The sequence below is a fragment of the Ursus arctos genome, unplaced genomic scaffold (genome assembly GCF_023065955.2).
Source record: "Ursus arctos isolate Adak ecotype North America unplaced genomic scaffold, UrsArc2.0 scaffold_25, whole genome shotgun sequence".
NCBI classification, from domain to species: domain Eukaryota; kingdom Metazoa; phylum Chordata; class Mammalia; order Carnivora; family Ursidae; genus Ursus; species Ursus arctos.
Window position 1 is genome coordinate 31,741,387 of NW_026622930.1, and position 24,453 is coordinate 31,765,839.

Sequence of the window (24,453 nt, forward strand, 5' to 3'; positions counted from 1 at the left end):
GGCCTTGGCTGGTGAAGCCTGAAATGGTTGTTTCATAACCTTTGCTTTTAAATTCAACAAATGACCTCAGATTTTGGAGCAGTTGTTGACTCAGGGGAAAGTATGCCATTAAAAGTGTGCCAGAAACAGATTTAATTGGTACAAGTCCCAAAAAGTGCTCGAAAGAGAACAGGCTTCCCGCATATAGATTTCAGGGAAATTACTCAAAGGCTGCACAGCTTTGTCAGAATTCGAGATGTGAAACAAGGCAGCTGAAAGACTCCATATCAAAAGGGTAAATTCAATTCAGGAGATATTAATCTGATTACCTAAGTGAGGCCGCGAATCGGATATGCTCCATTGTGAGCCCCTGTTCAACCTGGACAGCTGGAGGAGCCAATGGCTTCCTTTTTCCCGACATATAATTAAGTTTTAAGAGACGATCGAGTTACGGATACAAAGTTTTAAGAAATATTTCATTCAGGAGTGGCATTTACAGTGCTCGCCTGTTGCAAGAGACATTGTTCACTTTATTTCCTTGAGCCACGCTGGAGAGTGTGTGGATCGGGGCCTAGGGGCTTGGTGTTTGTGTTTCGGGCTACAATAAACGCCCTCTGTGCACCTGCCTGGAGGAAAAACCAGTCCAGCCGCCTCCCTAGACAAAAGGGCCCTGTATTAAGTGCTGAAAACCCAGACGTGAACTGACCCTGTCAAATTCCAGATCGAAAAAAAAAATCAATATTTTTGTCCAATCCAAAAGAAGCTGTCATGTAGGTTTTTGGCTTTCCTTTCTCATCCTCACTGAGTCTGAAAAACAGTGACCTGTCAACAGAAGTCACCTTCTTTCTCACGAGTCTCCTCACCTTTCTAGATTCCTTTCCCGATGGCGCGATCCATTGCCTGGCCCTCCATAAACTGACCTCCAGAGATCAACATACACTCCTAGCTCTTTCTCCACCAGGACCTTGCCCCGTAATCTCATTTCAGTCTTTAAGGATGTACATCTTCCCAAAGAGATAGCATTACTAACTTACATGTTTTCAAAGATTCCCCAATACACGCTTATCACAAATTCCACCTACACTTAGAATTGCAAGAATGTTTATCTGTAGGGCAAAATACCAAGATCATAGTTCCTCCATGCCCTCAGTGGTTCCCGAAGCTAGCTGGGCAAAGGCCAGGCTGGGTCATGTGTACCCATTTCGGAGGACTCCTTCAGAGATCTATTCAGCTTGGGCTACTTCTGGAATCAGTCATGCTAGTCTCAGCTGATTTGTGCATTCTCATGAAGGAAAGTGATTTCTCACAAAATTTAAAACCAACTAAATGAGGTTTCATTTGTGAATTTCACCGATGCATGGGCAACTTTACCCCAGTTCACAGATGAATAAACGAAGTACAAGGTGACTGCCTCAACCTGAGAGTGCAACTTGGTTATCAAACCAGGAAAGAATCCATCAGTTGCATCTCTGACTTCTCTAAGGCAGCGCTGAACAGAGGGTAAAATTAATGAAATCATGATTTTGATAATCATTGAAAACTGCCATACATGGTAAGGCTTTGGCTGCAAACCATTTTTGAATATATTTGGTGAACAGCTAACCCCCTTTTAAGGGTTAACAGCTTTCTCAAGTTTGCCTCAGCAGCTTCTCCAAACTCTGACCCTGAGGGGCAGGAAAACCAGATGATCAGCACAGGAAGGCCAGGTTCCCTAACATGACCATTCTAGCAGGATGTGCTTAATTGTTTGTGTCTGGAGTGAGCATAGGAACCAAGCACAGTTTATCTGATTTGGTGCTCATGAAACAACTGGCCAAGAAAAACAGTCACCCACCACAGGTGTTAAGCTACACAGAACTACCTTGGCCAGGCTGGCGAGTTCTCAGTGAAACATGCGGCTGATTCTCAGCCTGTACCTTCATGAGCGATGGAGGTTGTCTGTTGGCTGATATATAGGGCCCTACCTACATTGTGATTCAGGACAGACCAGTCAGGGAGTCCATCTTCGTTGTGTTCTAATATCCTAAGATGGTGGTCCACGCCACCAAAAGATCGTGATAGCCTCTCCTTTCCATGAGTGCCCCAGACATTTAAAATCTGCTGCCCTCATCCCGGCAACTCACTAAGTGCTGTGCTCAGTGTGACTTGAACTGTCTCATGTGTGTGGACCTCATATTCTGGCCTTGCCTTCTTTTCTTATCTTTTCCCGGTCCTATGCACTGTAGTGTAACACATACAACCCGTTCAGATGTAAGGTTTGGCTTCATTACAGTATGCAGGAATTCTAGGATTCCAGATAAGGCTGACAAAAATTAGAATTAGCCTTTATGTTCTAGGGGGCAGAGGCCAAGCCTGATATTGTTCTTGCTACCCCCGAGCACCCAGCAAGCTTTACATGATAGATGCTTCATATGTGAATGGATGAACAACTGAAAGAATGGAGCCAATGCTCAAGTTTTGGGCTCAGTCTCATTCTTTTTGGGACAGTAAAGAGCTTTGCAATGAAAACAAGGAAGGGAGAAATTTGAACTGTCCCCATGACATCAGTGGCAGGCATGCATATGATGACTCACTGGGATGTGGGGAAAAAATAATTAGAATCGATTTCGTTTTTTTAAAACCTCTATTTCTAGTGTGTTTTATATAACCTAATAGCATAGTAGCTCTATATTTTACAGATAGCAGTTTTACATATTTTGGGCAGTGTGCTCAAAAACAATTGGGTTGTGGATTCAAAAACATGTGAAGATTGCTGCTCTGCACAAGCAGTGTAATAGCAGCAGTGACAAAGGGATGTGCCAAAATGCTCATAGAGGGTTTGGTCCAGCCTGGGGTTTGCTTTGTTCATCTTTAAAGGAGAAACAGAGAAGCTTGTCTGAAACTTAAAAAAGAAAATATCGGTTTGCCTTGAAGAAGTGAACTTCACAAGACATCACCTCATGCGACACCCTACGTAAGTGGCCGAGGGAACCGCGGCCCAGAGAAGTTAAGTGACTTGCTCAAAGTAACACAGACAGTTTGTGGCAGAGCTGGCCCCTGAACACAGGTCTCCTCATTCCAAAGGCAGTGCCCTGTCTACTGTTTAAAAACACCTCTTCTCTAATGTCTGTCTGTAAAGAGACTTCAGGGCATCTACAAAGAAATGGCCACAGTTATCATAGCGCTTAGTGTGGGACCCTCTCAACTCTGGCAGTGGCAGGCGGAAATATGTGATCATAAGCTCAGTGAGGTGCTTGTAGGATCACCTTGAAGAACTGAGTATAATGTACTGGTCAAGAGCACAGACTGTGGGTTCGAATCCCAGCGAATAATCACTAGTTAGCTGACCATCAGCAGCTTACATAAATGCTCCACACTTCAGTTTCTTTGTTTCTGAAATGGAGGTTATAATTGAACCCCACAAAGCTGTTGAGAATTTTCATGCTCAGTACAATGTCCGACACATACTGGACATTCATTATTCTCACTAGCAAAAAAGGACACAAAACATATACTAATTTCCATAGGGCCCTTTAAATCATTAGCTATTTTCTCTCACCACCTAGCAAAGAATTACAGATAAGCCACTTCTTTTTTTTTTTTTTTTAAGATTTTATTTATTTATTTGACAGAGAGAGACAGCCAGCGACAGAGGGAACACAAGCAGGGGGAGTGGGAGAGGAAGAAGCAGGCTCCCAGCGGAGGAGCCTGATGTGGGGCTCGATTCCAGAACGCTGGGATCATGCCCTGAGCCAAAGGCAGACATTTTAACGACTGTGCCACCCAGGCGCCCCAGATAAGCCACTTCTAACTATAAGGTGCCTTGATAAAGGGAAGGCTCACCTGATACTACTCGGGTGCCTGAATGCACCAAAGAAATCTCTCTCAGGTTTTTGAGTGGGAAAAGCTAGACCTGGCCACTCAGACTTTAGAATGGTTAAAGCTTATTATAAAGTTCCCAATACCTTGAGAAATTTAAGGCTGTTTTCCACTCAAAAGTGATTCCCCTCAAAGAAATCAAAACCCAAGCTCTCTAGTTTCATCCCCATTCCCTCTAACCTGTCCATCACTCCCTGAGAAATTTCTTTGAACCACAAAATCATCCTGTCTCGTGCCTGTTTCAGTGGCTCCCCTCAGCTTCAGGAAAGAACTCCAAGTGAGCAGCACGATGAAGAGCACCTTCCACTCCCTGGCCCCGCCTATCTCGACAGATGGACCTACGTCTTCCATGCCAGCCCTCGCACTCCTCCCACAGGTCTCCTGTGGCGCCCTGCCTCTAGCCCATTACAGAGGCTTTTCTCGAGGCCAGGAGCACCTTCCCATTCTCTTTCTCCTCTTGGGAACTGCTACTGACCCTTCAGGAGACAGCTCAAGGGTCTCCTCACTGGAAAGCCTTCCTAGAGAACTCCCGTCCCCAAACCAGGATCCTGTGTGCTTCCCAGCTATATCCTCCACCCAGAGCCATCACAGCACACTCTGCTTCCCCGTCCATCACACTTCCTCCCTCCTGTGAGCTTCGCAAAGAGCAAGGACTGTAGCTTCTGCCGAGCACAGGACCTAGTAGATAGTAGGCCCCTAATAAATATCCATATTATATATCAGACTCAACGGCTTCAGTTTCCATGCTGGTGTAAATGGGGGAGATTTCCCCTCCAAACGCAGAGTTATTAGGCTCCTGCTCTTTCCCTTTTGACACTTTCCCTGCCCCGCTTAATGTTATTTATCACACAGAGTTAGTGCAGGTACATAGCTAAAGCTGATTGCATTTTGGAGGAATTTTAAAGCATATATGATCATGTCTGATGAGAAAAACCACAGTAGTGGTTTCATGCTTCTTTAAGGTAAATACATATCTAAAGCTTTAAATAATTCTTTGCCCGCAATTTGCAGCTGTAGGTGCCTCATTCAGTCATCAAGTATTTATTGAGTAACTACTATACAAGGCAGTATTGTAGGCTCTGATAATCCAGTAGTGGACAAAAGAGAAAGATTCCTATCCTCAAGGAGTTTACCTTCTAATGATCACAGATTAGATTTTTTTTTTCCTAATTTACCTGAATTCCTATCATCATGTCAAAGCACAAGCTATTTTCCTTGGTTCCAGTTTGGTCCCTGAGGGAGCCACGAGGGTCTCTCTCGTTAGGCCTTGGATCTACTGCTTATGCTTTTGTTCCAGCATATCATAAATTGTAGAAAGGATGGAACTTATAGATATGGAGTTCTCCACGGCACATTTTTCTGTTACCCAGCTGCCATCTTGGGTATGACAAGAAAAGACATCTGATCTTGTCTTAAACAGCGGTAAATTATGGCCACTATATTCTGATGACCACTATATCCTATAGTCCGTGCTAATATGCTGGTCACATGTCCCTGAATAGGAGGTAACTTGTACACAGGTAAGCTTAGGCTTCATGTGTCATCAGATAATAATTATTTAGAATATGTAGTAGATTCCAGATAAATAGAAGAGACCTCTCTCATCCCTGAAGAAAAACTCAAGGGTTGACTGTAGGTATAAAGAAAATTGAAGAGGAATCAGATGGTTATCTGGGACTGGAAAAAAATATTTTCAAATGTTACTGGTGTTTTTTAACCAGTGTATTGGCTCAAAGGCATGGACAAGCAATAGGTAAGTAATACCAAAAAGTTGATCAAGAAGGAGAGGATTCTGAGAATGGATGTGACTGATGGGATTGACAGAGGTATACATATCTCTGGGTTTATAAGTAAACTTATAATGATATCTGCTTAGTTGGACAAAATTCTTGAATTAGAGGCTATGTGGGGGTAGAGGAATCTGCCCTTCATGCATAACCTGTTAAGGGAAAAGTGCCCCTTATCTATGCATCTCAATGAAAAGATAGGTGTACTCGCCATGTTCATATGACTTCTCAGCCATGGGTGACAGGCCCAAAAGACCACTCATCTGCAGAATTACCAGGTGTGAAAAGGTAAATTGGACCAATCAGATCATAAGGTCAAGGGCCAGTGCCGTGGAAAGCTTAGGTAGGGATCAGAAAAATGAAGAGAATGACCTGTTTCCAATACCTATGTAATCAGGCCATATTTTAGTTCCTATTTGCACATAGCCATATATCCTTAGAGAAGAACCTAGTGGAAAAAAATGTAAGTTCTGGAGCCAGATTTTTGGGTTAGAATCCTGGCTCTGTCAGTAATTGTGCTGCTTTCTAAGCCTCTGTTTATCTATAAAATAGGGTAATGATTACCATCTGCCTCAGAGGGTTGTTGTGTTAATGCCACAATGGATGTACAATGCAAGACATACAATATGTGGTCCATACTGTTAGCTATTGTTATTAATAATCCTAACTTTTTGTAAGCAAACGCGAGCGTCTTTGTTTCTTGCTACCAAAGGGCCCTGAACAGTCTAGTAACTACACTATCACAGACCTGAGACAAAGCCTCGTGACCCAATAAAGGCAAATGGCTACCTAAGTCCTTCTAACATGCCTATCTCCTCTCTTAAGATAGTGTCCTGGAGAGCTCAGATGGAGACACATTCATCTTGGTATTCTTGGTGCCTAACACAGATAAGAGATTCACTGAATAAAGAGTGGTTCTCAAAGTGTGGTCCCTAAACCAGCAGTATCAACAACTCCTGAGAACCTGTTAGAAATGCAAATTATCTGGCCCCTCCCACAACTGAATGAAACTCTGGGAGTGGGAGCCCAGCAATGTGTACATTAATAACCACACCCCCACACCCCTACACCCTCACCTGGTGATTCTGATGCATGCTGAAGTTTGAGAACCACTGGAATAAATTTTCTGGTGTGGAAACACAACCACTACATAACCTTAACTAAAGAACAGCCCTATTCTATCTGGGGAGATCATCCATCTTCTTTGATTGAGCATGTGGCTTTGTAAGGGATGCACATGGAACTGTAAGGGAGGAAAGAGAAACATTCCTAGCCAGTCAAATAAGCCTCATCAATCATGTTGATCAAGGAAATGATGTGTTGCCAATGGATTATCCTCACATTCTTCTCACGGGGGCTTCAGGAAAAATCATAAACTCCCTAATATGGCATGCCAGATGTCCATGATCCACATGCCTACTTCTCAAGTCTCATCCCTTGCATTTCTCATACATCCCCCTGCACTCCCAGCCATAAGGAATTACTGCAGTTCCTCCAATGACCATGCCCTTCCCATCATATCTTTGATAACGACATATCCTCTGTCTAGAATGTCATTCTTCCATCTCTATATTCTTAGCACTAAGTATAGTTCCTGGTACAAAATGGATGCCCCATTTCCCTAAATATTTGATGAGTTCATTGTCTCCCTACTTCTAATCTCCATATCCCTAAACCATCCTATACATCTCATCTAGATAGTCTTGAGGATGTATAGTTATGATCACTTTAGCATAAAATCTAAATTCAGTCTGGCATTCAAAGTCTGGCCCCAATCTATTTCTAGATTTGTTGTAAGTGACCACCCCAGGCAAATGAGGCTCCTTCGCCCTCTTCCTGCATTTCCCTACAATACAGATCCCATATTTCTTGGGTACTCTCCAGGAACTACAGAATACAGGAGTGATCAAGACAAAGTCCCTGCCCTTGAGGAGATTATATGAAAGCAAAGGAGGCAGACAGTGAACCCATAGACAAATTTATAATATGAATCAGGTAGTGATAAGGGCAATGAAGAAAAATAAAGCAGGCTTGGGGGGCAGAAGAGGATGGGATGGGGTGGGGGCCCCATCTTAGAGAGGTGAAGAAAGACGTCTCTCAGAAGATGAGGCTTGAGCAGTACTGAATGTAGTGAGAGAGGAGGCCAAGGAGAGATCTGGACAAGTGCTCCAGTCAGTAGGAATAACAAATGCAAAAGCCCAGGGGCGCCTGGGTGGCTCAGTCATTAGGCATCTGCCTTTGGCCCGGGGCGTGATCTCAGGTTCCTGGGATCGAGCCCCACATCGGGCTCCTCCGCGGGGAGCCTGCTTCTTCCTCTCCCACTCCCCCTGCTTGTGTTCCCTCTCTCGCTGGCTATCTCTCTCTGTGTCAAATAAATAAATAAAATCTTAAAAAAAAAATGCAAAAGCCCAGAAGTAGAAACACTTTGGTGAATTTGAGAAACAGGAGAGTGGGCTATGAGGCTAGAACAGAAAGGGGGAGAAGGACAAAAGATAAGGGCAGGACATGGCCCATTTTGAACTTAATGCCTTAGTTCATAGATTTTCCTGATCTCTACTCTTCTTTGCCTGTTGAAATCCTATCTATCCCTCAAGGGCTGTCTCTTACATCTTCCTCCCTGGACCATTCAGATTCCCCTCTGCTGAGGAAGAGTGTGCTCTTCTTCCTAAATCCTGGAGGCTTTGGTGCATACCATCTTGTCTGAAAGCACCACCCACATTTGACCTAATAATATTCTCCTTTAGAACTATGCTCAATCTACACTGTAAATATCTTGTGGGCAAGGACCATACCTTGCTCATTTCTGGATTTCCTATAACATTAACATAGTGCATATAGTAGGGGCTCCACAACTCATAAAATCGTCGGCTGGAAGGAACTTGAAAGTCTCTTCAACTAGCCAAAAAGTTTTTTTTGGAGGGGCCATAGCTCTAAAACTATGCTAATATATGCAGGAATGCAGCTATTGCATAGGAAATGTCAGTATGACTGAATGAAGTGCAGCTTAATCCAACTAGAATTTATTTAGCGGCTTATCAGAAAAATGAGGAAAAGCAAAGCCTTCAGAGAGATCTGAGCCTAGGTCAGAGCTCAGCGGGACTGTCCTTGGGCTAAACCACCTTGCCAGACCTTGTTATAATCCTCCCCAAATCCTAGTAAACATCACAAATGCATTCTGAAAGTTTTTCATGCCACATTACAATGCAAACCAAGTTATTCTCTGGGCACCACTCCTAGAAACCAGCCATTCATCCCTTCTTTATGATCTCTGACCTAGAGGCCTCTCATATTTGGTATTGAATTCTCTTTGATGATGGTAAACATGGATCTTGTCTCAGAAAATCCTTCTGACTTGAAGCCCTCTGGGATCACACCCCCTCTTGGCATCCCATTCTTGGGCTTTTGGCCCCGTCATCTCTGTAGTTGAAACAATTGACAAAACTGGCTTTGGTATTCTCGTCCCTTCTGTCTTTGTGATGCTGAGATGTTAACAGGAACATGTGCAGATCTAGGAAATTAGCCAGTAAATCCTAAGTAGTGAAGAAGTCTGAGGGTAAGAGGAAAATACTTTCAAAACATCTAGCCCAGGCCTCCCACGAACCACCTCAAAGACTGACCCCCAAGAAAGCTCTCTCTCGTCTCATTTGATCGTAATGCACCTCATGCTTCAAATGTGTCTCTCTCTGGCAAACTACTGCTAGCAAAACAGAGCTCCTGACCAAGAAATACTTCCTGGTGGCTGACTTCAATGTTCCCTTTCTCCTGTTGGTCCCTCTGCCTTGATCCTATTACCCCCTGGTCTCCCTGCTGGACATCTTCAACAAGTTCCTCTCCCTTTTGAGATTTACAGCTTGTCAGACTCTTGTAGACTCTGCCCACCCTCTCTCAACTCTAGCTGCCCCTACCTCACATAATAAGAAGTTGGTTTTCTTTAGCTAAACAACACAGGGTTTGGGGGCTTTTAATCTTTTTCTATAAATTAGGCCTTTCACGGCATCTGAACAGTTGCTGGAAGTGATATACACCCAGCTAAGTGCCATGGATTCTGGAAAACTAGGGAGGGTGGAGCATGGGTAGGCATGTGCCCCTTGTGAATGGAAGCATGTGAGGTTATGTGTTGGTATATGTCCGTGACTTTGGAATTAGAAATCGAAAGGTCACCAGGGCACTTAAACATTTTTATCCAAAACTCCTAAGAGGCAGCCGTAGCCAAATCTAGAAATTCACAGGAGGGGCTCTAACTTCTGTTCCTGGCACTACCACTTCTCACTTATTGTGTGGCCTTTGAGCAATTCCCTTCTCTCCTTCATGCTTCAGTTGTTTGAGGTGGTTTAAATGATTCATCATTTTAGGACATTTAAAAATACTATAGAGATGTTAAGGTCAACAATGCTGATCACAGTTGTTAACATTAACCTCATTGTCACGTGGTGACACTTTATGTTTTCAAAGCAATAATTATAGCAACCTGCACCATACCCCTGAGAGGTGGATTTTTAAAGTTGTTGCACCCATTCTCACTTGTACATGGTCCTACACAAACCATCAGACATTTTTAGTTTTGGACTGGGCTGTGGAGGGCCTCGGAGCTAAAGTGGGGAGAGAGCTCTGCTAACTTGACCAACCCACCCCAAAGTCTGTGGTTAATGGATTACAAATTTGGGTAATGCTGGACAATAAATTACAACTACAATAATAAAGCTGAAAGTACACACAATTTAAGCAGAAACACCAGTGTTTTTTATCGGAAATGAAAGAAACCATTGATCATAGCAACTGTCTGAGATTAGCAGGGAGCCACAATTTCAAACATCCTGCAGTAAATCCAGAGCAGATCCAGCTGGAAAGCAAGAGTGGAAATAAAACTTGAAAATTCATACCACACTTTGAAGTCTGCTTTCTTCACAACCATGAGTCCCTGATTCGCCCCCACCATTCCGAGCTGCTCTTGCTTGTTGAATTTATTTTAAAAGAGACACCAGCCATGCACTTGCATATAATCTTTCAAATGGACTCCAGCTTTTTGCAGGGATGGTTTGTTAAGGAGTATGAATCCCAAAATACTTTCTCTTGCACATGAAATCAGCCATCAATTCAACTGGAATAGAAAGGCTTCCACTACTAAAACTAGAAAGCACCCGTGGTTCTAGTAAGTACTGCTTTTTCTCTTGTGTTCTTTCCTTTACCCATCCATGCACTTTCAATTTTTAGTTTTTGAGTGCTATTATCTATCAAAAACTATTAATGCAGATAAAAGGAGACTAACATGGCAGGTGCTGGAAATGCCAGGATGGCAGCCTAATAATGTCTTCCTTTCCATGAAGCCATCTGGGGCTCCTGAAATGGGCCATGTCGCCACACTGAAGTGACTGCTATTCCATTAAATCATCAGAGGAGAGAAAGCCAATGGTGTAGGTTGAGCAGAGCTTCAATCTTGCACAGGGCCCACTGTCACCATACGTCAGCCTCACCTACCAACTGTGCTTGTGTGGACAGAAGCCCAGCCAGTCCTTCTGCCCAAATCCCAGGTGACTTCAGAACAGGGTATGGAGCCTTAGGCCAGCTGGACTGTTAGATCCTTTCTCTACTGATCGCTACGGGGAAAAGAGATATTCCCTAGGACTGAGATTCAGTCATCCTCAGTATTTTCTATGACCACCAGGAAGAATTGGCAAGGGCATCTAAGGAACATGTCCTTGGCCACAGAACAGTCACAGCAACCTAGTCAATAACCAGTCACTCAACTTTGTAATAATCTAGTTGCCTGAGTTTCTGTCAACAAAACTAAAAACTAAAGAAGAAAATACTTTGATTCACAGTGCCTGGTCAAGAACAATGTAGATTCTAAAACCAGAAATCTGGATTTCTGCCCTTAGGTTCACAGGGCAGTGAATTTTGGTCAATTTGCATAAGTCTTGAAGGTTCCATTCTCCCCACTAAATGAAATAATGTTTGTGAGAGCAGGCTGAAAACTGACAAGCACACTGCAACTATGAGAAGTTATTTCAACGAAATAGGGAAAATTCTATTTGCCCTCTGATTCCTTCACAAGGCACAAAACTATGGGGCAGGAGCAATGTGGAGGAAGTCCTTGACCTCTGGGGTCCACTTCTCTCTTCTTTGGCTCTCCTACCTGGGAGCTGGATAATCCAACAGTGGAATGAAACTCCGATGAAGGGAATCAGACCATGGATCCAAGCAGTGAACATGGCCTACATCATCCAAGCAACAACCCAGCCATAAACTTTAATAAGAAAAAAAAAAAAAAAAAAAAAAAACTAGCAACACAAAAACAAAGAACTCTCAACTTTACAAACACTGGGAGGGCAACAGCTGGTCAGCCGAGATTAAAGGAGCGTGAGAGAGCACCTCCCCATCCCCTGACTTCTCCTCCCCCAAAGAGGTCCCTGCAGCCAGCCAGAGCTCACTTTTACAGCTCTGTGAAGATGACCTTGTTCCAGCTAAGATAGGGGCTCTTTTGATCTCAGCAGGGGGAAGCTCTGGGCCTGCAGCTGGCAGATATTAATAGTACAGGATCCGCTGGGGTGGAAGAGATCTCTCCGTTGGGCCAGGTCACTTGTATTCCCTGCTCTGCATCAGAGCAGAAGGGACTTCATTTCCCTGAATTGGCCCCTGCTGGGTATTTCCCTTAGGTCAACTCAGATCATTTTATTGCTGGCTGCTCTTGGCTGCTTGTTCTCACCCCACAACTGTTTTCAAGGGAGCACTGTTTAAGCTGTGCCCTCTGCTCTGCAGCTGAAATCTATTACACGACAGGGTGGACCTGGAGCTCACCCCATCAGTGTGTTTCTCACTCTCACTGGTTTGCACACGTGTCTTCTTGTGTATACGCCCGTGTGGGAAAGAGGCAGAGAGAGCAAGAGACAGACAAGACCAGAATGGTTTACAGCGTGAGGAGATAGCAATGTGGGGCAAGGAGGCTCTTACAGGTATGCCGAAGTATCAGTGCTAAGACTCCTGAAGATCCTTTCTATCATGCTTAATCTAGGAAAATGCAAGGCCATTCACCCCACTCTATAAATCAGAATTTTAAAACCCCATCAACAAGCGAATGCTCCTGATTTTCGGACCCATATCATGATCTCACAATGGTAGAGTGAGAAAAGACTTTAGCAATCTTATATTTCCAACCTGTCATTTTATAGAAAAAAAACACCTAAGGCTCAAAGTCATTGAAAGACCTGCCCAAGGTCACAGGGCTAATAACACAATAGCAAAGTTGATACAATGGATTCTGAAGACAACAAAGTAATTTATATGTATTAACCACAGTGGCATTAACAATCGTTGCAATGTATCTGAATAGGTATAAATGCTTTAAGAAAATTGTCCATTTTAGTTCACTGGTAAGGAACTTCATCATAGACTTCAGGAAAAATATTTCTATAGCTTCTTTATCTGCTCAGCTATACAAAGGAAAGATCTAGAAAAATCAACTGTTTCCATTCTCCCTAGGATTTCATAATTTAAAAAAGTTATCTAAGGATGAGCTGATAAGTCTCCCCTTGTCATGAATACAACTTAACCATTTTCTGGAAGCGGTTACACTGGAGCCCCAAAACAATTTCCTCTGTATTTGTTCTGTTCCTCTTCTTTGCTTAAGATAAGCCAGGAAGCCAAGACAAAGCAAAGTGCTATTATTTATTGGTTTTTAAATAAGGAAATAAGACATTTTTTTCCTCCTCAAAGCTGAATAAATGAGTGTGTGTGTATGTGTGCATGAAATAATTACACCAATTTTTAAAAAGTGAATCTCACAGCTACTGTTTACAAAGTATTTACTATGGTATCCATTTAGCATTTATTTACTGCCTACTTTGTGCCTAGAACTTTGCTACTCACTCAGGATACAAAAAGAATACAAGCTAGCCTGTGCCCTTAAAAAAATCTGCCAATCTAGTCAGGAAACCATGAAAAGTTAAATTAATTTTCCTGGACCTTTTCTTTATAAAGCAGAGCAGGTAGAAGGGCCACAGAGGAGGAAGAGGGAGCGAGACCAGTGCAGACTGGAACAAACAAGGAGGTTTTGTGGGAAGCGGTGGTCTTTAAATAAACCTTGCTTGAGTCGGAGGATTTGGGAAGAAAGGAAGCAGTAGAAGTAAAAAAGGGAAATGCTATTCTAGATAGGACGAGCTGTCTCTGCAGCAGCATGGGGTAGGAGTGGGAAGTGGCAGGCAGAAAGTCGGCATGCTTGATGTGGGAGCTTCCCACAAGGCACTGGCAAGAACCAAGGGGAACGGGAAGGACAGGGCAGACTGTGAGGAGTGAGGAAGCACTGTCTCTGGTGGTGTTTTGGAAACTGATGCACACAAAAGAAAAGAAAAAAAAAAATCCTGATTTTTAGCATGTGTAGATTCTCATGGTGTAAATATTTCTACCCTGGGTGATTTCAGGCTGACAAATCACAAATTCCTGAATATTTTAAAAGCAGCTTATTGATCTTAGCCCATTCTCAGAAAATGGGCTCCTACGGTTCCCAGACTTTTGAGTAGGAGGGTGACAAGTAAAACGAAGCCAGATCCGGAGAGTTTCATTTGGTGGTGGCAGGATGAAGATGGTAGAGAGGCTGGAGTTGGGAAGGCCATTTTGGAATTTATAAAAATAATCCAACTGTGAGTTTAATAAGTCAGCTGATCACAATACAAATCACAAAGAGGAGGCACCTGGCTGGCTCAGTCGGTAGAGCATGCCACTCTTGATTTCAGTGTCTTGAATTCAAGCCCCACACTGGGCGTGAAGCCTATTTAAAAAATGTGTAATATCCATAGATATTATTTTTTAATTACAAAGAAGAGGGGGCAGAGGAAGAATATATTTGTGTTTTTTTTTTTTTTTAAAGATTTGATTTATTTATTTGACAGAGATAGAGACAGCCAGCGAGAGAGGGAACACAAGCAGGGTCAGTGGGAGAGGAAGGAGCAGGCTCCTAGCGGAGGAGCCTGATGCGGGGCTCGATCCCAGAACACCAAGATCATGCCCTGAGCCGAAGGCAGACGCTTAACGACTGAGCCACCCAGGCGCCCCAGGAAGAATATATTTGGAAAGAAGAACCAAGAAGCCTGGATGATAGGAGTGCAGGGAGGAAGGAATAGTAAAGATTTGGGTTTTCAGTTCAGGTGATGATGGGAGGGGTGACGTATCACTGAATGTGGAAATAGGGGACACAGAGCATTATACAATTTTTATGAATAAGTAGTTTTTCTCTCTGAAAAACACCACCAAGAAGCAGGGCTGTGGTCCTTCCGATTTTTGAGTCCGTGAACTGTGGGCAATCCATGGAAGACCACATGGGCAGTCAGAAGCCTTTCTAGGCGTACAAGTCCCATCTGCTCACTCATGAACACTTCTCAGAAAATGGAAGTGCAGAGGGGTCTGTCACAGCTACGCACATTTATCCAGCCCACAGCTAGCAGAACTCAGAAATGTCACATAAGAACTTTCAATAAAGCTAGAAACCACCCACTGGCTCAGTGGCGTAATTCCCCTAGCTACGCAAACCATAGCCAACCTGACCTTTGCTAGCATGGGAGGGTGAAGAAAATTTTGCAGATTTACCAACGTGGAGAGTTTCTCTTAACTCTTCTGTAAAGCTGGTCGGGAATGCCACACCTCCAGCACGCGACACGGCTGTACACTTTAAGCCAGTCCAGAAACACCCAGCACAAACAAAAGGCTGAGTTGCTATGGGACCACCAGTAAAGCCAACCTGTGAGCATCGGTCTCAAAAATCAAGTCACTTAGCAGTTGGCCAGCCCTTATCCGAAGGACCCCAAATCAGCCTATGGAGGTGTGACAGGCTTCAAGGTGGAGGTAATGGGTGTCTGTGAGGGTGACTCACTCAGATGGAAAAGGAAGCTGGCCTATAGAGACAGGGCAAGAGCCTCTCCAAATACAAGGAATCAGATGGCAGGGAAGCCGGCTAAGCCTAAATTGCCAGGATCCGGCTGGGTTCACTGGCCAGGGCCTCTCAGCCCAGTCTCCCAGCGCAACAGGGGGCAGAGAGGCAGAGAGGAGAGGCGGTGGGGCTATATGTCAGTGTCAAGTTTCGGCCCCTCTAGGACAGATCCCTTACCTTCAGACAGGGACAAATCATCAGCTGGAGACACCAGGTCTGCCTGAGAAGCTAGGCCTCTGCTTAGATGCGTTGTAATTTGATTCGTCAAGATAACCTGTGAACAGACAGGGAGAAGGTGGGGGAAGGGAGAAGAAAGAGACCAAATTAATTATTAGAGCTCTCAAAAGAACAGACTGTGGTTCAGGGGAGGACTGATAAGCACATAGGTAGGAAAACCCCAGTTCTGACTTTCATCAGTTTTATCTGCAGGCCAGAATATCTGGCAAAACCTATAAGTCATTCAAAACACAGAAAAGGGGAAACAGGCTTCTTTTAGAGTTTAAACCACCAATCAGTTCCTTCTAAATGCTGAGTAAATTGGTACTGAGAGGTGTTGTCATATTAGCTAAATAATAGAAGGCTAACCAGAGAATTAAGATGCATATGAACACATTTGATCAAACTTCAAATTTTAGGATTATATCCACAGCCCAAGATATTGCTAGTGCTAAATAAAAGCAATAATTTAAAATTGGGATGCCTGTGGCTTCTTCCTTATTAACTCAGAGTCAGAGTTTTATTTCCAAATTTGTGAAACTGTAATAAGATTCATCTGGAAAGGAACAACACTGTTCTTTGAGATTCGTTGAATGCCAACAAAAACATTCCAGTCTCACTATGCATTTAAAACACAAATTAATATAATCCTACCTATACAAAATACGGTTCATAACACTTAAAATTCCTATGATCCACTGCCACACCGTGGCATTTGATTCAATCAAGAAACTATTCTTTTCCTTAAAAACCTTCATTTATAAAATTTACTATATTGTTTGAAAGCCCAAAGGAGGAATAAAATACAGATTCTCTCCTGGAACATTACATTGACTAACACCCAAGGTTTCCCAAGGTTTGGGTGTTCCCATCATGTGGAAAACTGTGAGCATCTTGGTCACTCAGAGGAAACGTCCCTTCTGAAAACGGTACTAGGCACTTAGCATCTGGAATAAGCATCTAGTTGGAATGTCTTGGTCTGTCCCGAGGGTCAGCTATGGTTTTGCTGCCACCCGAATTTGAACAGAAATGGAAACTGTCTCTATCCTTTATTTTCAGCCATACCTCTGTCACTGTCTCTTGAACGAACCAGGCACATGTGATAAATCCTCTACCAACGGCGGCTTAATTGAGGGCTGAGAGGGGAGCATGTTGGCAAGGTCAGGCAAAGAAATGACGCACTCTATTAGCAAAGACAACCTTTGCAAGGTCTCTGTGTGTGACCTAGGCTTATGAGTCTCCAGCTACTCTGAAGTGATGGTCAGCTCCTGCCAGCACTCTGCTCAGTATCTGCACATCTACTCTCACTCTTCTGCATTGCTCCTTTTCATCTGGACTGGTAGGAATCACCTGCCATGTGTCTTCAATTACAATGGCTTTGCAGAGTCGAATAACAGCCGCTCTTTCAAGAACAAATGTTCATGTTTAGGAGTATGAATAAAAATTACGTTCATTTCTCTCTTTATAACATAGGGCATGGGCTTTGGAGTTTAATTAAACCGGGTTCGAATTCTGACTCTGACACTGCGCACCCTGGGACAGTTACTTAAACTTTTGAGTTAAGTAGCTTCATTTGCTCATAGGTAAAAATCACACCCATCTTACAGAACTGTTACGAGAGGGAGTGCCTGGGTGGCACAGCGGTTAAGCGTCTGCCTTCGGCTCAGGGCGTGATCCCGGCGTTATGGGATTGAGCCCCACATCAGGCTCTTCCACTGGGAGCCTGCTTCTTCCTCTCCCACTCCCCCTGCTTGTGTTCCCTCTCTCGCTGGCTGTCTCTATCTCTGTCAGATAAATAAATAAAATCTTAAAAAAATAAAAAAAAAAGAACTGTTACGAGAATTAACGGAGATAATCAATGTGAGGCACCTAACATAATGTCTGGCACATAGTAAATAGTCAATAAATGGAAACCATTGTTATTGGTGTTATTTTCTTCAGAACGATGCTATATACATTATATATATATATATATATATATTATATAGTAAAATCCATGTGCTTCAGACAATTGAATCTAACAGGAGAACACTAAACCACAATTTTCTACATTAGGATATACTTCAGGATCTGATCATTTCTACCAATCTTAGTCCTTCTTAAGTTTTATCCAATGGCTAGGAATTTGTGCAAAAGTCTCAATAAGAAAAAGGTAGCAATCATTTAAAGGCAGGCCAATAATGTACTGGTATTACTCTGAAAATACTATGTGCTTTATTTACCAGTGAACAAAACAATGTATCTGTCTGTCCTAGTTTTTAAAATGTGAAGCTTCTGAGAGATCAAAATAGGAAAGTTCACTTTATTAGAGGATTCTTCTAAAAGACGGCTTGGTAAAAATGAAAGAACTCTAATGATACGGTAATGATAGTATGGAAAAAAATGTATTGAATACTTAGCATGCAAGGCCTGTCACCATATACACAGGCGGAAATGAAGAGGTAAAGTCTCTGTATGTCTTCTCTAGAAACTTGTAAGTTAAGAGATGAGCCATTTACTAAAATATCCAGATCATTTTCCCCCTTCAATTTTATTATTATTATGCTGGTCCTTCATGGAAACTTGTCCTGAGATGATGGTTGTATTATATAGAACTAATAAAGTTATGTCCTATAGAACCTCAAACCAAATTCCAGATGTCCCTTTTAGAAGGTTCTCAGCCCCATTTCTACCTCCAATGGAAGATGAGGTGGAGAAGAAGACATTTCACTCACCAAGGGCAAGAGTGGTTTTGCTAATAATCCTCTCCCTTTGTATTATGCACCCGAAAGCCAAATCACTGAAGGACACATAGAAACTAAACTCGGGGCTTTGCTAATCACACCATCTTACTAAACTGTTGTGGTTTTTTAAACCCGTGTTCGGCAAAATGATAGAATGGAAATATTTTCAAATAGTATCGCTGACAAATAACCACGGCTTGGGCAGAACCCTACAGATCTGTTGTCCTCTGGAGACCTGAAAACTACACCCTTAAAATAACCTATAAAATACTATTACACATCATAAACAGAGTCTTAACACTACCTGGTTTCTGAAAATTTATTCTGACTGACACTTCAGAAGGGCTTCCGTGCCACTTTGCTCCATTGGAAAGATTGGGGCCTCTGACGCTTGGTGCTCTCTTTGTGGGAAAGCAGTTTGCGCAGTAGTTAGGGTGAGTGCTTGGGAGTCAGACAGACCAGAGTTAAGATCCGGGGCTCCACCACTTACTAGCTATATGACATTAGGCAAGTCTCATCTCTCTCTGGTATGATAATACTGAACTCACAGGGTTTCATGAAACTGGATAATGCACATAAGATCTCTAGCATTAGTGCCTGACCAGTGCTAAATGCTGAAATGTTACCACTCATCGTTGTCTTTAGTTATCCTTTGCAGACTGGTACCTTCCTTTTTAGATAGAAAACATACCCGATTCCCTTTTGTATAACATATAGCCCATTGCTGACAAAGAACAAATGCTGATATGTTCAAAAAGCGATGGCAATTTAAATGAAATGACATCAACTATTTTTGCCATTTCTCTAAAAGTATGGCTTATTGAAAACATACCACTCCCACCACACCTACCCTCCATTAACTACAAATCCAAAGGCCAGAATAGGACTCTTGGACTAAGGAGAAGACATGTTGGGTTTTGTTTGTTTGTTTGTTTGTTTTAATGGTCATGATGACATCTGAAGCCAGGAGGAGACGGAGTCTAGCTTAAAGTTTATTCTTCGGGAAGGAGAACACCATCCATCTACTGGGAAGAGGAGGCTTTGTAAGTCAGATAAAGTAACTATTGTCTCCACTCAACTCCATATAGAGAGAGACCACTTACTCCCAGGGCTTCTCCGTACTGCCCTATGGGATGTAGGATGCTTCAGGTACACTTGACTTGCAAATGGCCCCTCTTATCATGTCATGCCACATAGACCTTGAGTCTAATTTTTAGTGCTCCTCTCCCAAGGCAACACTGGGGTGAGACTTCTCCCTCCAAAGACCATGTCCCTGGGTTCCAAGTTTTCTTTTGCATTATCTGGCTTTCTTTAAGTGCATCCTACTCAACCTTTCTGTGTATAGTGTCTATGCTCACTTCAAGGGCACAATAAAGCTCTTTAAAAAAGAAGAAACTTCAGGGTACATATTCATAAATAACCCAGTTAGCCCTGCTTTCACAGAGTACAGGACTTAGAGAAAAAAAAGTGGACAGACAGGAACCAGTTAAAGACCAGGTGAACTGAAAAGACAGATGGATGGGAAGGAATGCCATTTTGGTCAGAAGACAGGGTCCTGTGGATGAAAAAGCCAACTAATACACAAACAGAAATATGACTCATTTCCATTAAGTATAAAAAAAATAGTTTAAGAGAGCAAATAACTGGAGACAAGAAGGTAGGAGCAGAATAAACTGATTAGAACCACCCGCCCCAAGTGTCAGGGGGTTGGGGAGCTAGAGTCCACTGGGCAATTAAGCCTGCCTCTCTATGAGTCTCTGTGTCCAGTGTAGACCACTTGCCCTCAGTTGACCCATCTCTTTCTTTGGCTATGCTATGACCAGACTATATCTATGCTGTACTCCACCCCCACATCCTACTTATCCTTCTTGCTCTGGTCCAGAACACTTTCTACCTTAGAGGCCATCATATGTCTAGTCTGATCCACCCTACAGTGAAGTATTGGAAGTATTTCTGCTGGGGCCTCCAGCAGAAGCCACTAGTATATTCCAGCCCCATGGTGAATACTGGAAAATGGGAGACAGAAGAGAAAAAGGGACAGCCCGGGTGAAATCAGGGTGGAGAACTGTCAGATCTAAAGGCACAGCCTTTGGCAGAAGAAGCTCCTTTTATTTGACTCTTGGAAGGTGACAGAGAAGAAGGACTTTACGGTAAGCCAGGGACAGAATAGGTTGGAATGGAATATCTGGCCCTCTTTGGTCAGCAGAAGAAATACTCATGGTCAGCAAAACAATAACTCAATATTTACAAGTCAGATTTTTTTAAGGACCTAAATATATGGCACATGCTCTCATTCAACTTTTTGTGGGGGCAAGTGAGAGGCAAAATTTCTAAGTCCCACTTTCCACCAGGTGAACTAGAGTCACCCGCCTGAGGTCAGCAGCTCAGATAAGAAGACGGACTCTTCCTCTTAAGGCAGCAGTGGACAGACGAGAGGGGAGAGGAGCTCTCAGCTCAGACGCTAGGATGGGGGACTTCTCCAGGCCTGCACGTCCTGGTCCAGAGATTTTGATCTATAGATTTCTTTGTTCATTATGTTCAACATCCAGAAATTAGAAGATTATCAAAGTGCTACATTGTAACAAGCCCAATCTTGTGACAAGAGTCCTTTTGGACTCTGCTGCTACGAAATAACCATAAGTCAAGTAGGTAAGTAGCTGAGGCTTCTACAAAAGAGCTAAGCATTTGAGGCAATCTGAGTCGAACTCTGCCAATTTTTTGGTGGTTTTCAGTGGCCCCAGATGCATGTGGCATGTCAGTTCCGAGGCCCACAGAAGGCCTGGAATCTAAAGCTCTTCATGGAACTCATGTCTATGTACAAGAGTTTAAGGGGGAGGCTGGGCTAGAGGAATTGTGAGGCCCCTTCTGGAGCATTTCTATGCCCATAAAAACACCCACTTCCTCCTCCCACCCACTCCCTGTCAGAAACCTGCTACAATCTAACACAGAGAATCAGACAAGTTTCAAAATCACTTTAATTGGGCCTGTAGTGCTAGGTGCAGAGATGGTCCTAATACTCCTGGTTATTCAAGTGAACAGGCAGTGCACCAGATAACCTGGTCAGCCAGAGAAAGGGCATCATCCGAGCGATGGAGAGAGAAACTGGGGCCTTCCTATGCTCACAAGCTGCCTGCCCGCCACCAAATCTAGCACTCTCAAAATGACAGGGCTCTGCTTTTCATAGGTTCTGAAGTCATAGTTAATTTTTTCTTCTTTTTGTATTAAAAATGGTCTATCTGCCCAAGATGCACTTTTTTATACTGTTATTTTTGGTATCTAAAATGATCCTAATTGCCAGATAGCACAGTGATTGAGCCTTTCTATCTAAACACAGGCCTTGGATAAGTCAGAAATTCTGGGTTTTAATCCTGGCTCTATTAAGGGTTGCTAAATGTCCTGCTTTTAAGAAGACAGAGGCCGGAATTTTCCTGTGAGAATTGTTAAGGTTCATTGAGTCCTTTCATCACCAAGGCTTGGGAGAAAGGCCCTGGAGTGGTTTTCACCGTACTCTCCTCTTGATTCCCAACCATGACGGTGTCTGCCCCAACCCATTCTGCTGTACAGGAGCTGGGAGTGAGAGGGAAATGGGGAGGCGACCCCCTGCCCCCAAAAGAAAGTAGGAGAGGGCACGAGGGGGGGAGGGCACGAGGGCAGGGGCAGCTCTGGGTGCAGTGCAGGAATAGAGGAGTCCCCCTAGGAGAGGCCAAGAGGCCCACACTCACAGACACATGCCTCTCCCCTGACTCTCCCCATCCCAACCCCTTCCTGTCACTTCCAGCTTTGAAAAGACATATCCAGTATTTGTTGTGAGGAAAAGTCAGACCAAATATTTTAGAGTCTGAGAGTCACAGTTCTGGTTTTACTATTCACTGGCTTAATTTTGCCAAGGTCTGGAAAATTATAAATCATTCCATTATGAAAAAATAACCATTTTTCTTTAGCTTCAGCCCAGAGAATATCAACTGTCAGTTCGAAAATAAAGAACTGATAAGGTTTTGGTATTCCAGCCTGCTTGAAAGTCTGTATGACAATTGTTTTCTGGGAAAATCTGAAAGGCTGTGGGGGATTTTCCTTTCAAAATATTTGTGGTAAAAGGACCAAACTTCAATTTGGCTTGAAGAAAACACTGTTGTGGGAATCAGGCATCCTGCCTCGTATTTCTGGCTCTGTCACTAGCCTGCTGGGCAATCCTGGAAAATGCTCCTACCTTCTCTGAACCTAAAAAGTGTTGAGTCAAAAAAAAAAAAAAAAGTGTTGGGGCGCCTGGGTGGCACAGCGGTTAAGCATCTGCCTTCGGCTCAGGGCGTGATCCCGGCATTGTGGGATCAAGCCCCACATCAGGCTCCTCCGCTATGAGCCTGCTTCTTCCTCTCCCACTCCCCCTGCTTGTGTTCCCTCTCTCGATGGCTGTCTCTATCTCTGTTGAATAAATAAATAAAATCTTAAAAAAAAAAAGTGTTAAGTCCATAAAAGGTATAAAGAAAATGAATATATTATGGCTGTAAATGTAGCAGGCTGCTATGAAAAATGCTATACATTTCAGTTCTCATCGGGATGAGTGTTATACTTAAAATTCCACCTTATCATTGATTCTCATTATCTCCACCCTCAAGAAATCCATTTTACACAGAACCAATTGGTAGTAGCTGAAGAAGAGAGAAGGAAAAAAAAGAATGAAAGACACAATTTCAAATAATTTTGTATTTATGGTGAGACTACTTTCAAATCCTGATAAAAATTCACATCTCTTAATATGAACCTGGAGGAAAAGATCTCTTTTGTAGGTTTCACTGTGGAAATTCACAGGCAATGTTCAAGAAACATTGCCTAGGAGGAGAGTCTCTAAAGTAGGAGAGTCCCTGAGGAAGATACTGGCTCAGTATGAGGCCATGGAGATGGAGGAAGAGAAATGAATCTCCACAGCTTTGTGTGTGCGCGCACACACACACACACACACACACACACACACACTCAATCACACAGAGGTTGATAACCCTACTGCTTCTGTCTCATGTTAGCCATCGTCTAGACCATGGAGTTCAGAGGAGATGAACGGAAGTAAAACTGTGTCTGCCATTTGGTCAAAATAAAGATACAAGAAAACTGTAGCACAGTAGGGTGGCTTTCTCTTTGGCCTACTTCTCCAGGGGTGTACATGCAAGGGGATGCGGTGGAAACCCTGGGGTGGCAGCCACTGCGTAGGTGTGAAAGGTCCGGTTCCACTATCAACATGCTGTTCCACTGCTCCAATGGGGCTGAGGTTAACACATGCTGGTTCCGGGTCTCAAATGGGGTGACAGTTGTAATGAGGCCACAAACAGCAGCCTGGTGTGCTGTTTCCACCTGCAACCCAACCTGGGCGACATCCTGTCAGTGATCTTCAGCTTGTTGCAGGAAATAACATGCACCATTGGTGAACTGCAACAGCGTGTTCACAGCGGCCTCAAATGGTGCATTCCCCAACCGCGTGCGATTTTGCCCTTAGCATGGGATCAAATAGGTCTCTGGCCAGCTGGGGCTTGGAAATGAACAAGGCCAATTGCTGGATGACTCTGAGGTTCGAAGATGTGGAAGAAACCTTCCTACCAGCCTTCACTGCACTGTACATTTCTTGTGGCCGAGTCGCTCTTGGGTTTGTTTGGTTGTCCTAGCCCACTCCCTTACTGCCCACTGAGCCCTACAGAAAGGCAGGGGAGGTGAATTTCCAACAGCCCCCTGAGTTTCTGCTGACCTTTTTAGGTGTTTTTGTTACTTGATGGTGCTTTCTATTCACGTGTACTCCTGGGTTCTGGGGATTCCCCTACTTTTGATTTGCAAGGATGGTTAGAAAGACACAGCTTTGTGATGAGTCCATTACAGGCGGCTACTACTGACTGATTTCCCCTCCTTAGACTCATTTGAGACCAAGAAAATAGTTCTGTTGAGTCACTTGCTCCCCAGGGGTCTGAAAATACGGCTCTTGGGGGAGTCCAGC

The 24,453-nt window shown here is 43.5% G+C and overlaps 1 protein-coding gene across 21 annotated transcripts in view; it reads right to left on the minus strand.

The window, feature by feature from the left end:
- Nucleotides 1-24,453, minus strand: part of RAD51B (RAD51 paralog B) — a 716,334-nt gene that overhangs the window by 297,350 nt on the left and 394,531 nt on the right. For all 21 annotated transcript variants that reach the window (XM_057318613.1, XM_048219988.2, XM_048219986.2 and 18 more), the window contains one exon: nucleotides 15,718-15,814. In XM_057318613.1, coding sequence (XP_057174596.1) covers nucleotides 15,718-15,814 — 97 coding nt within the window. The remainder of the gene's footprint in view (nucleotides 1-15,717; nucleotides 15,815-24,453) is intronic.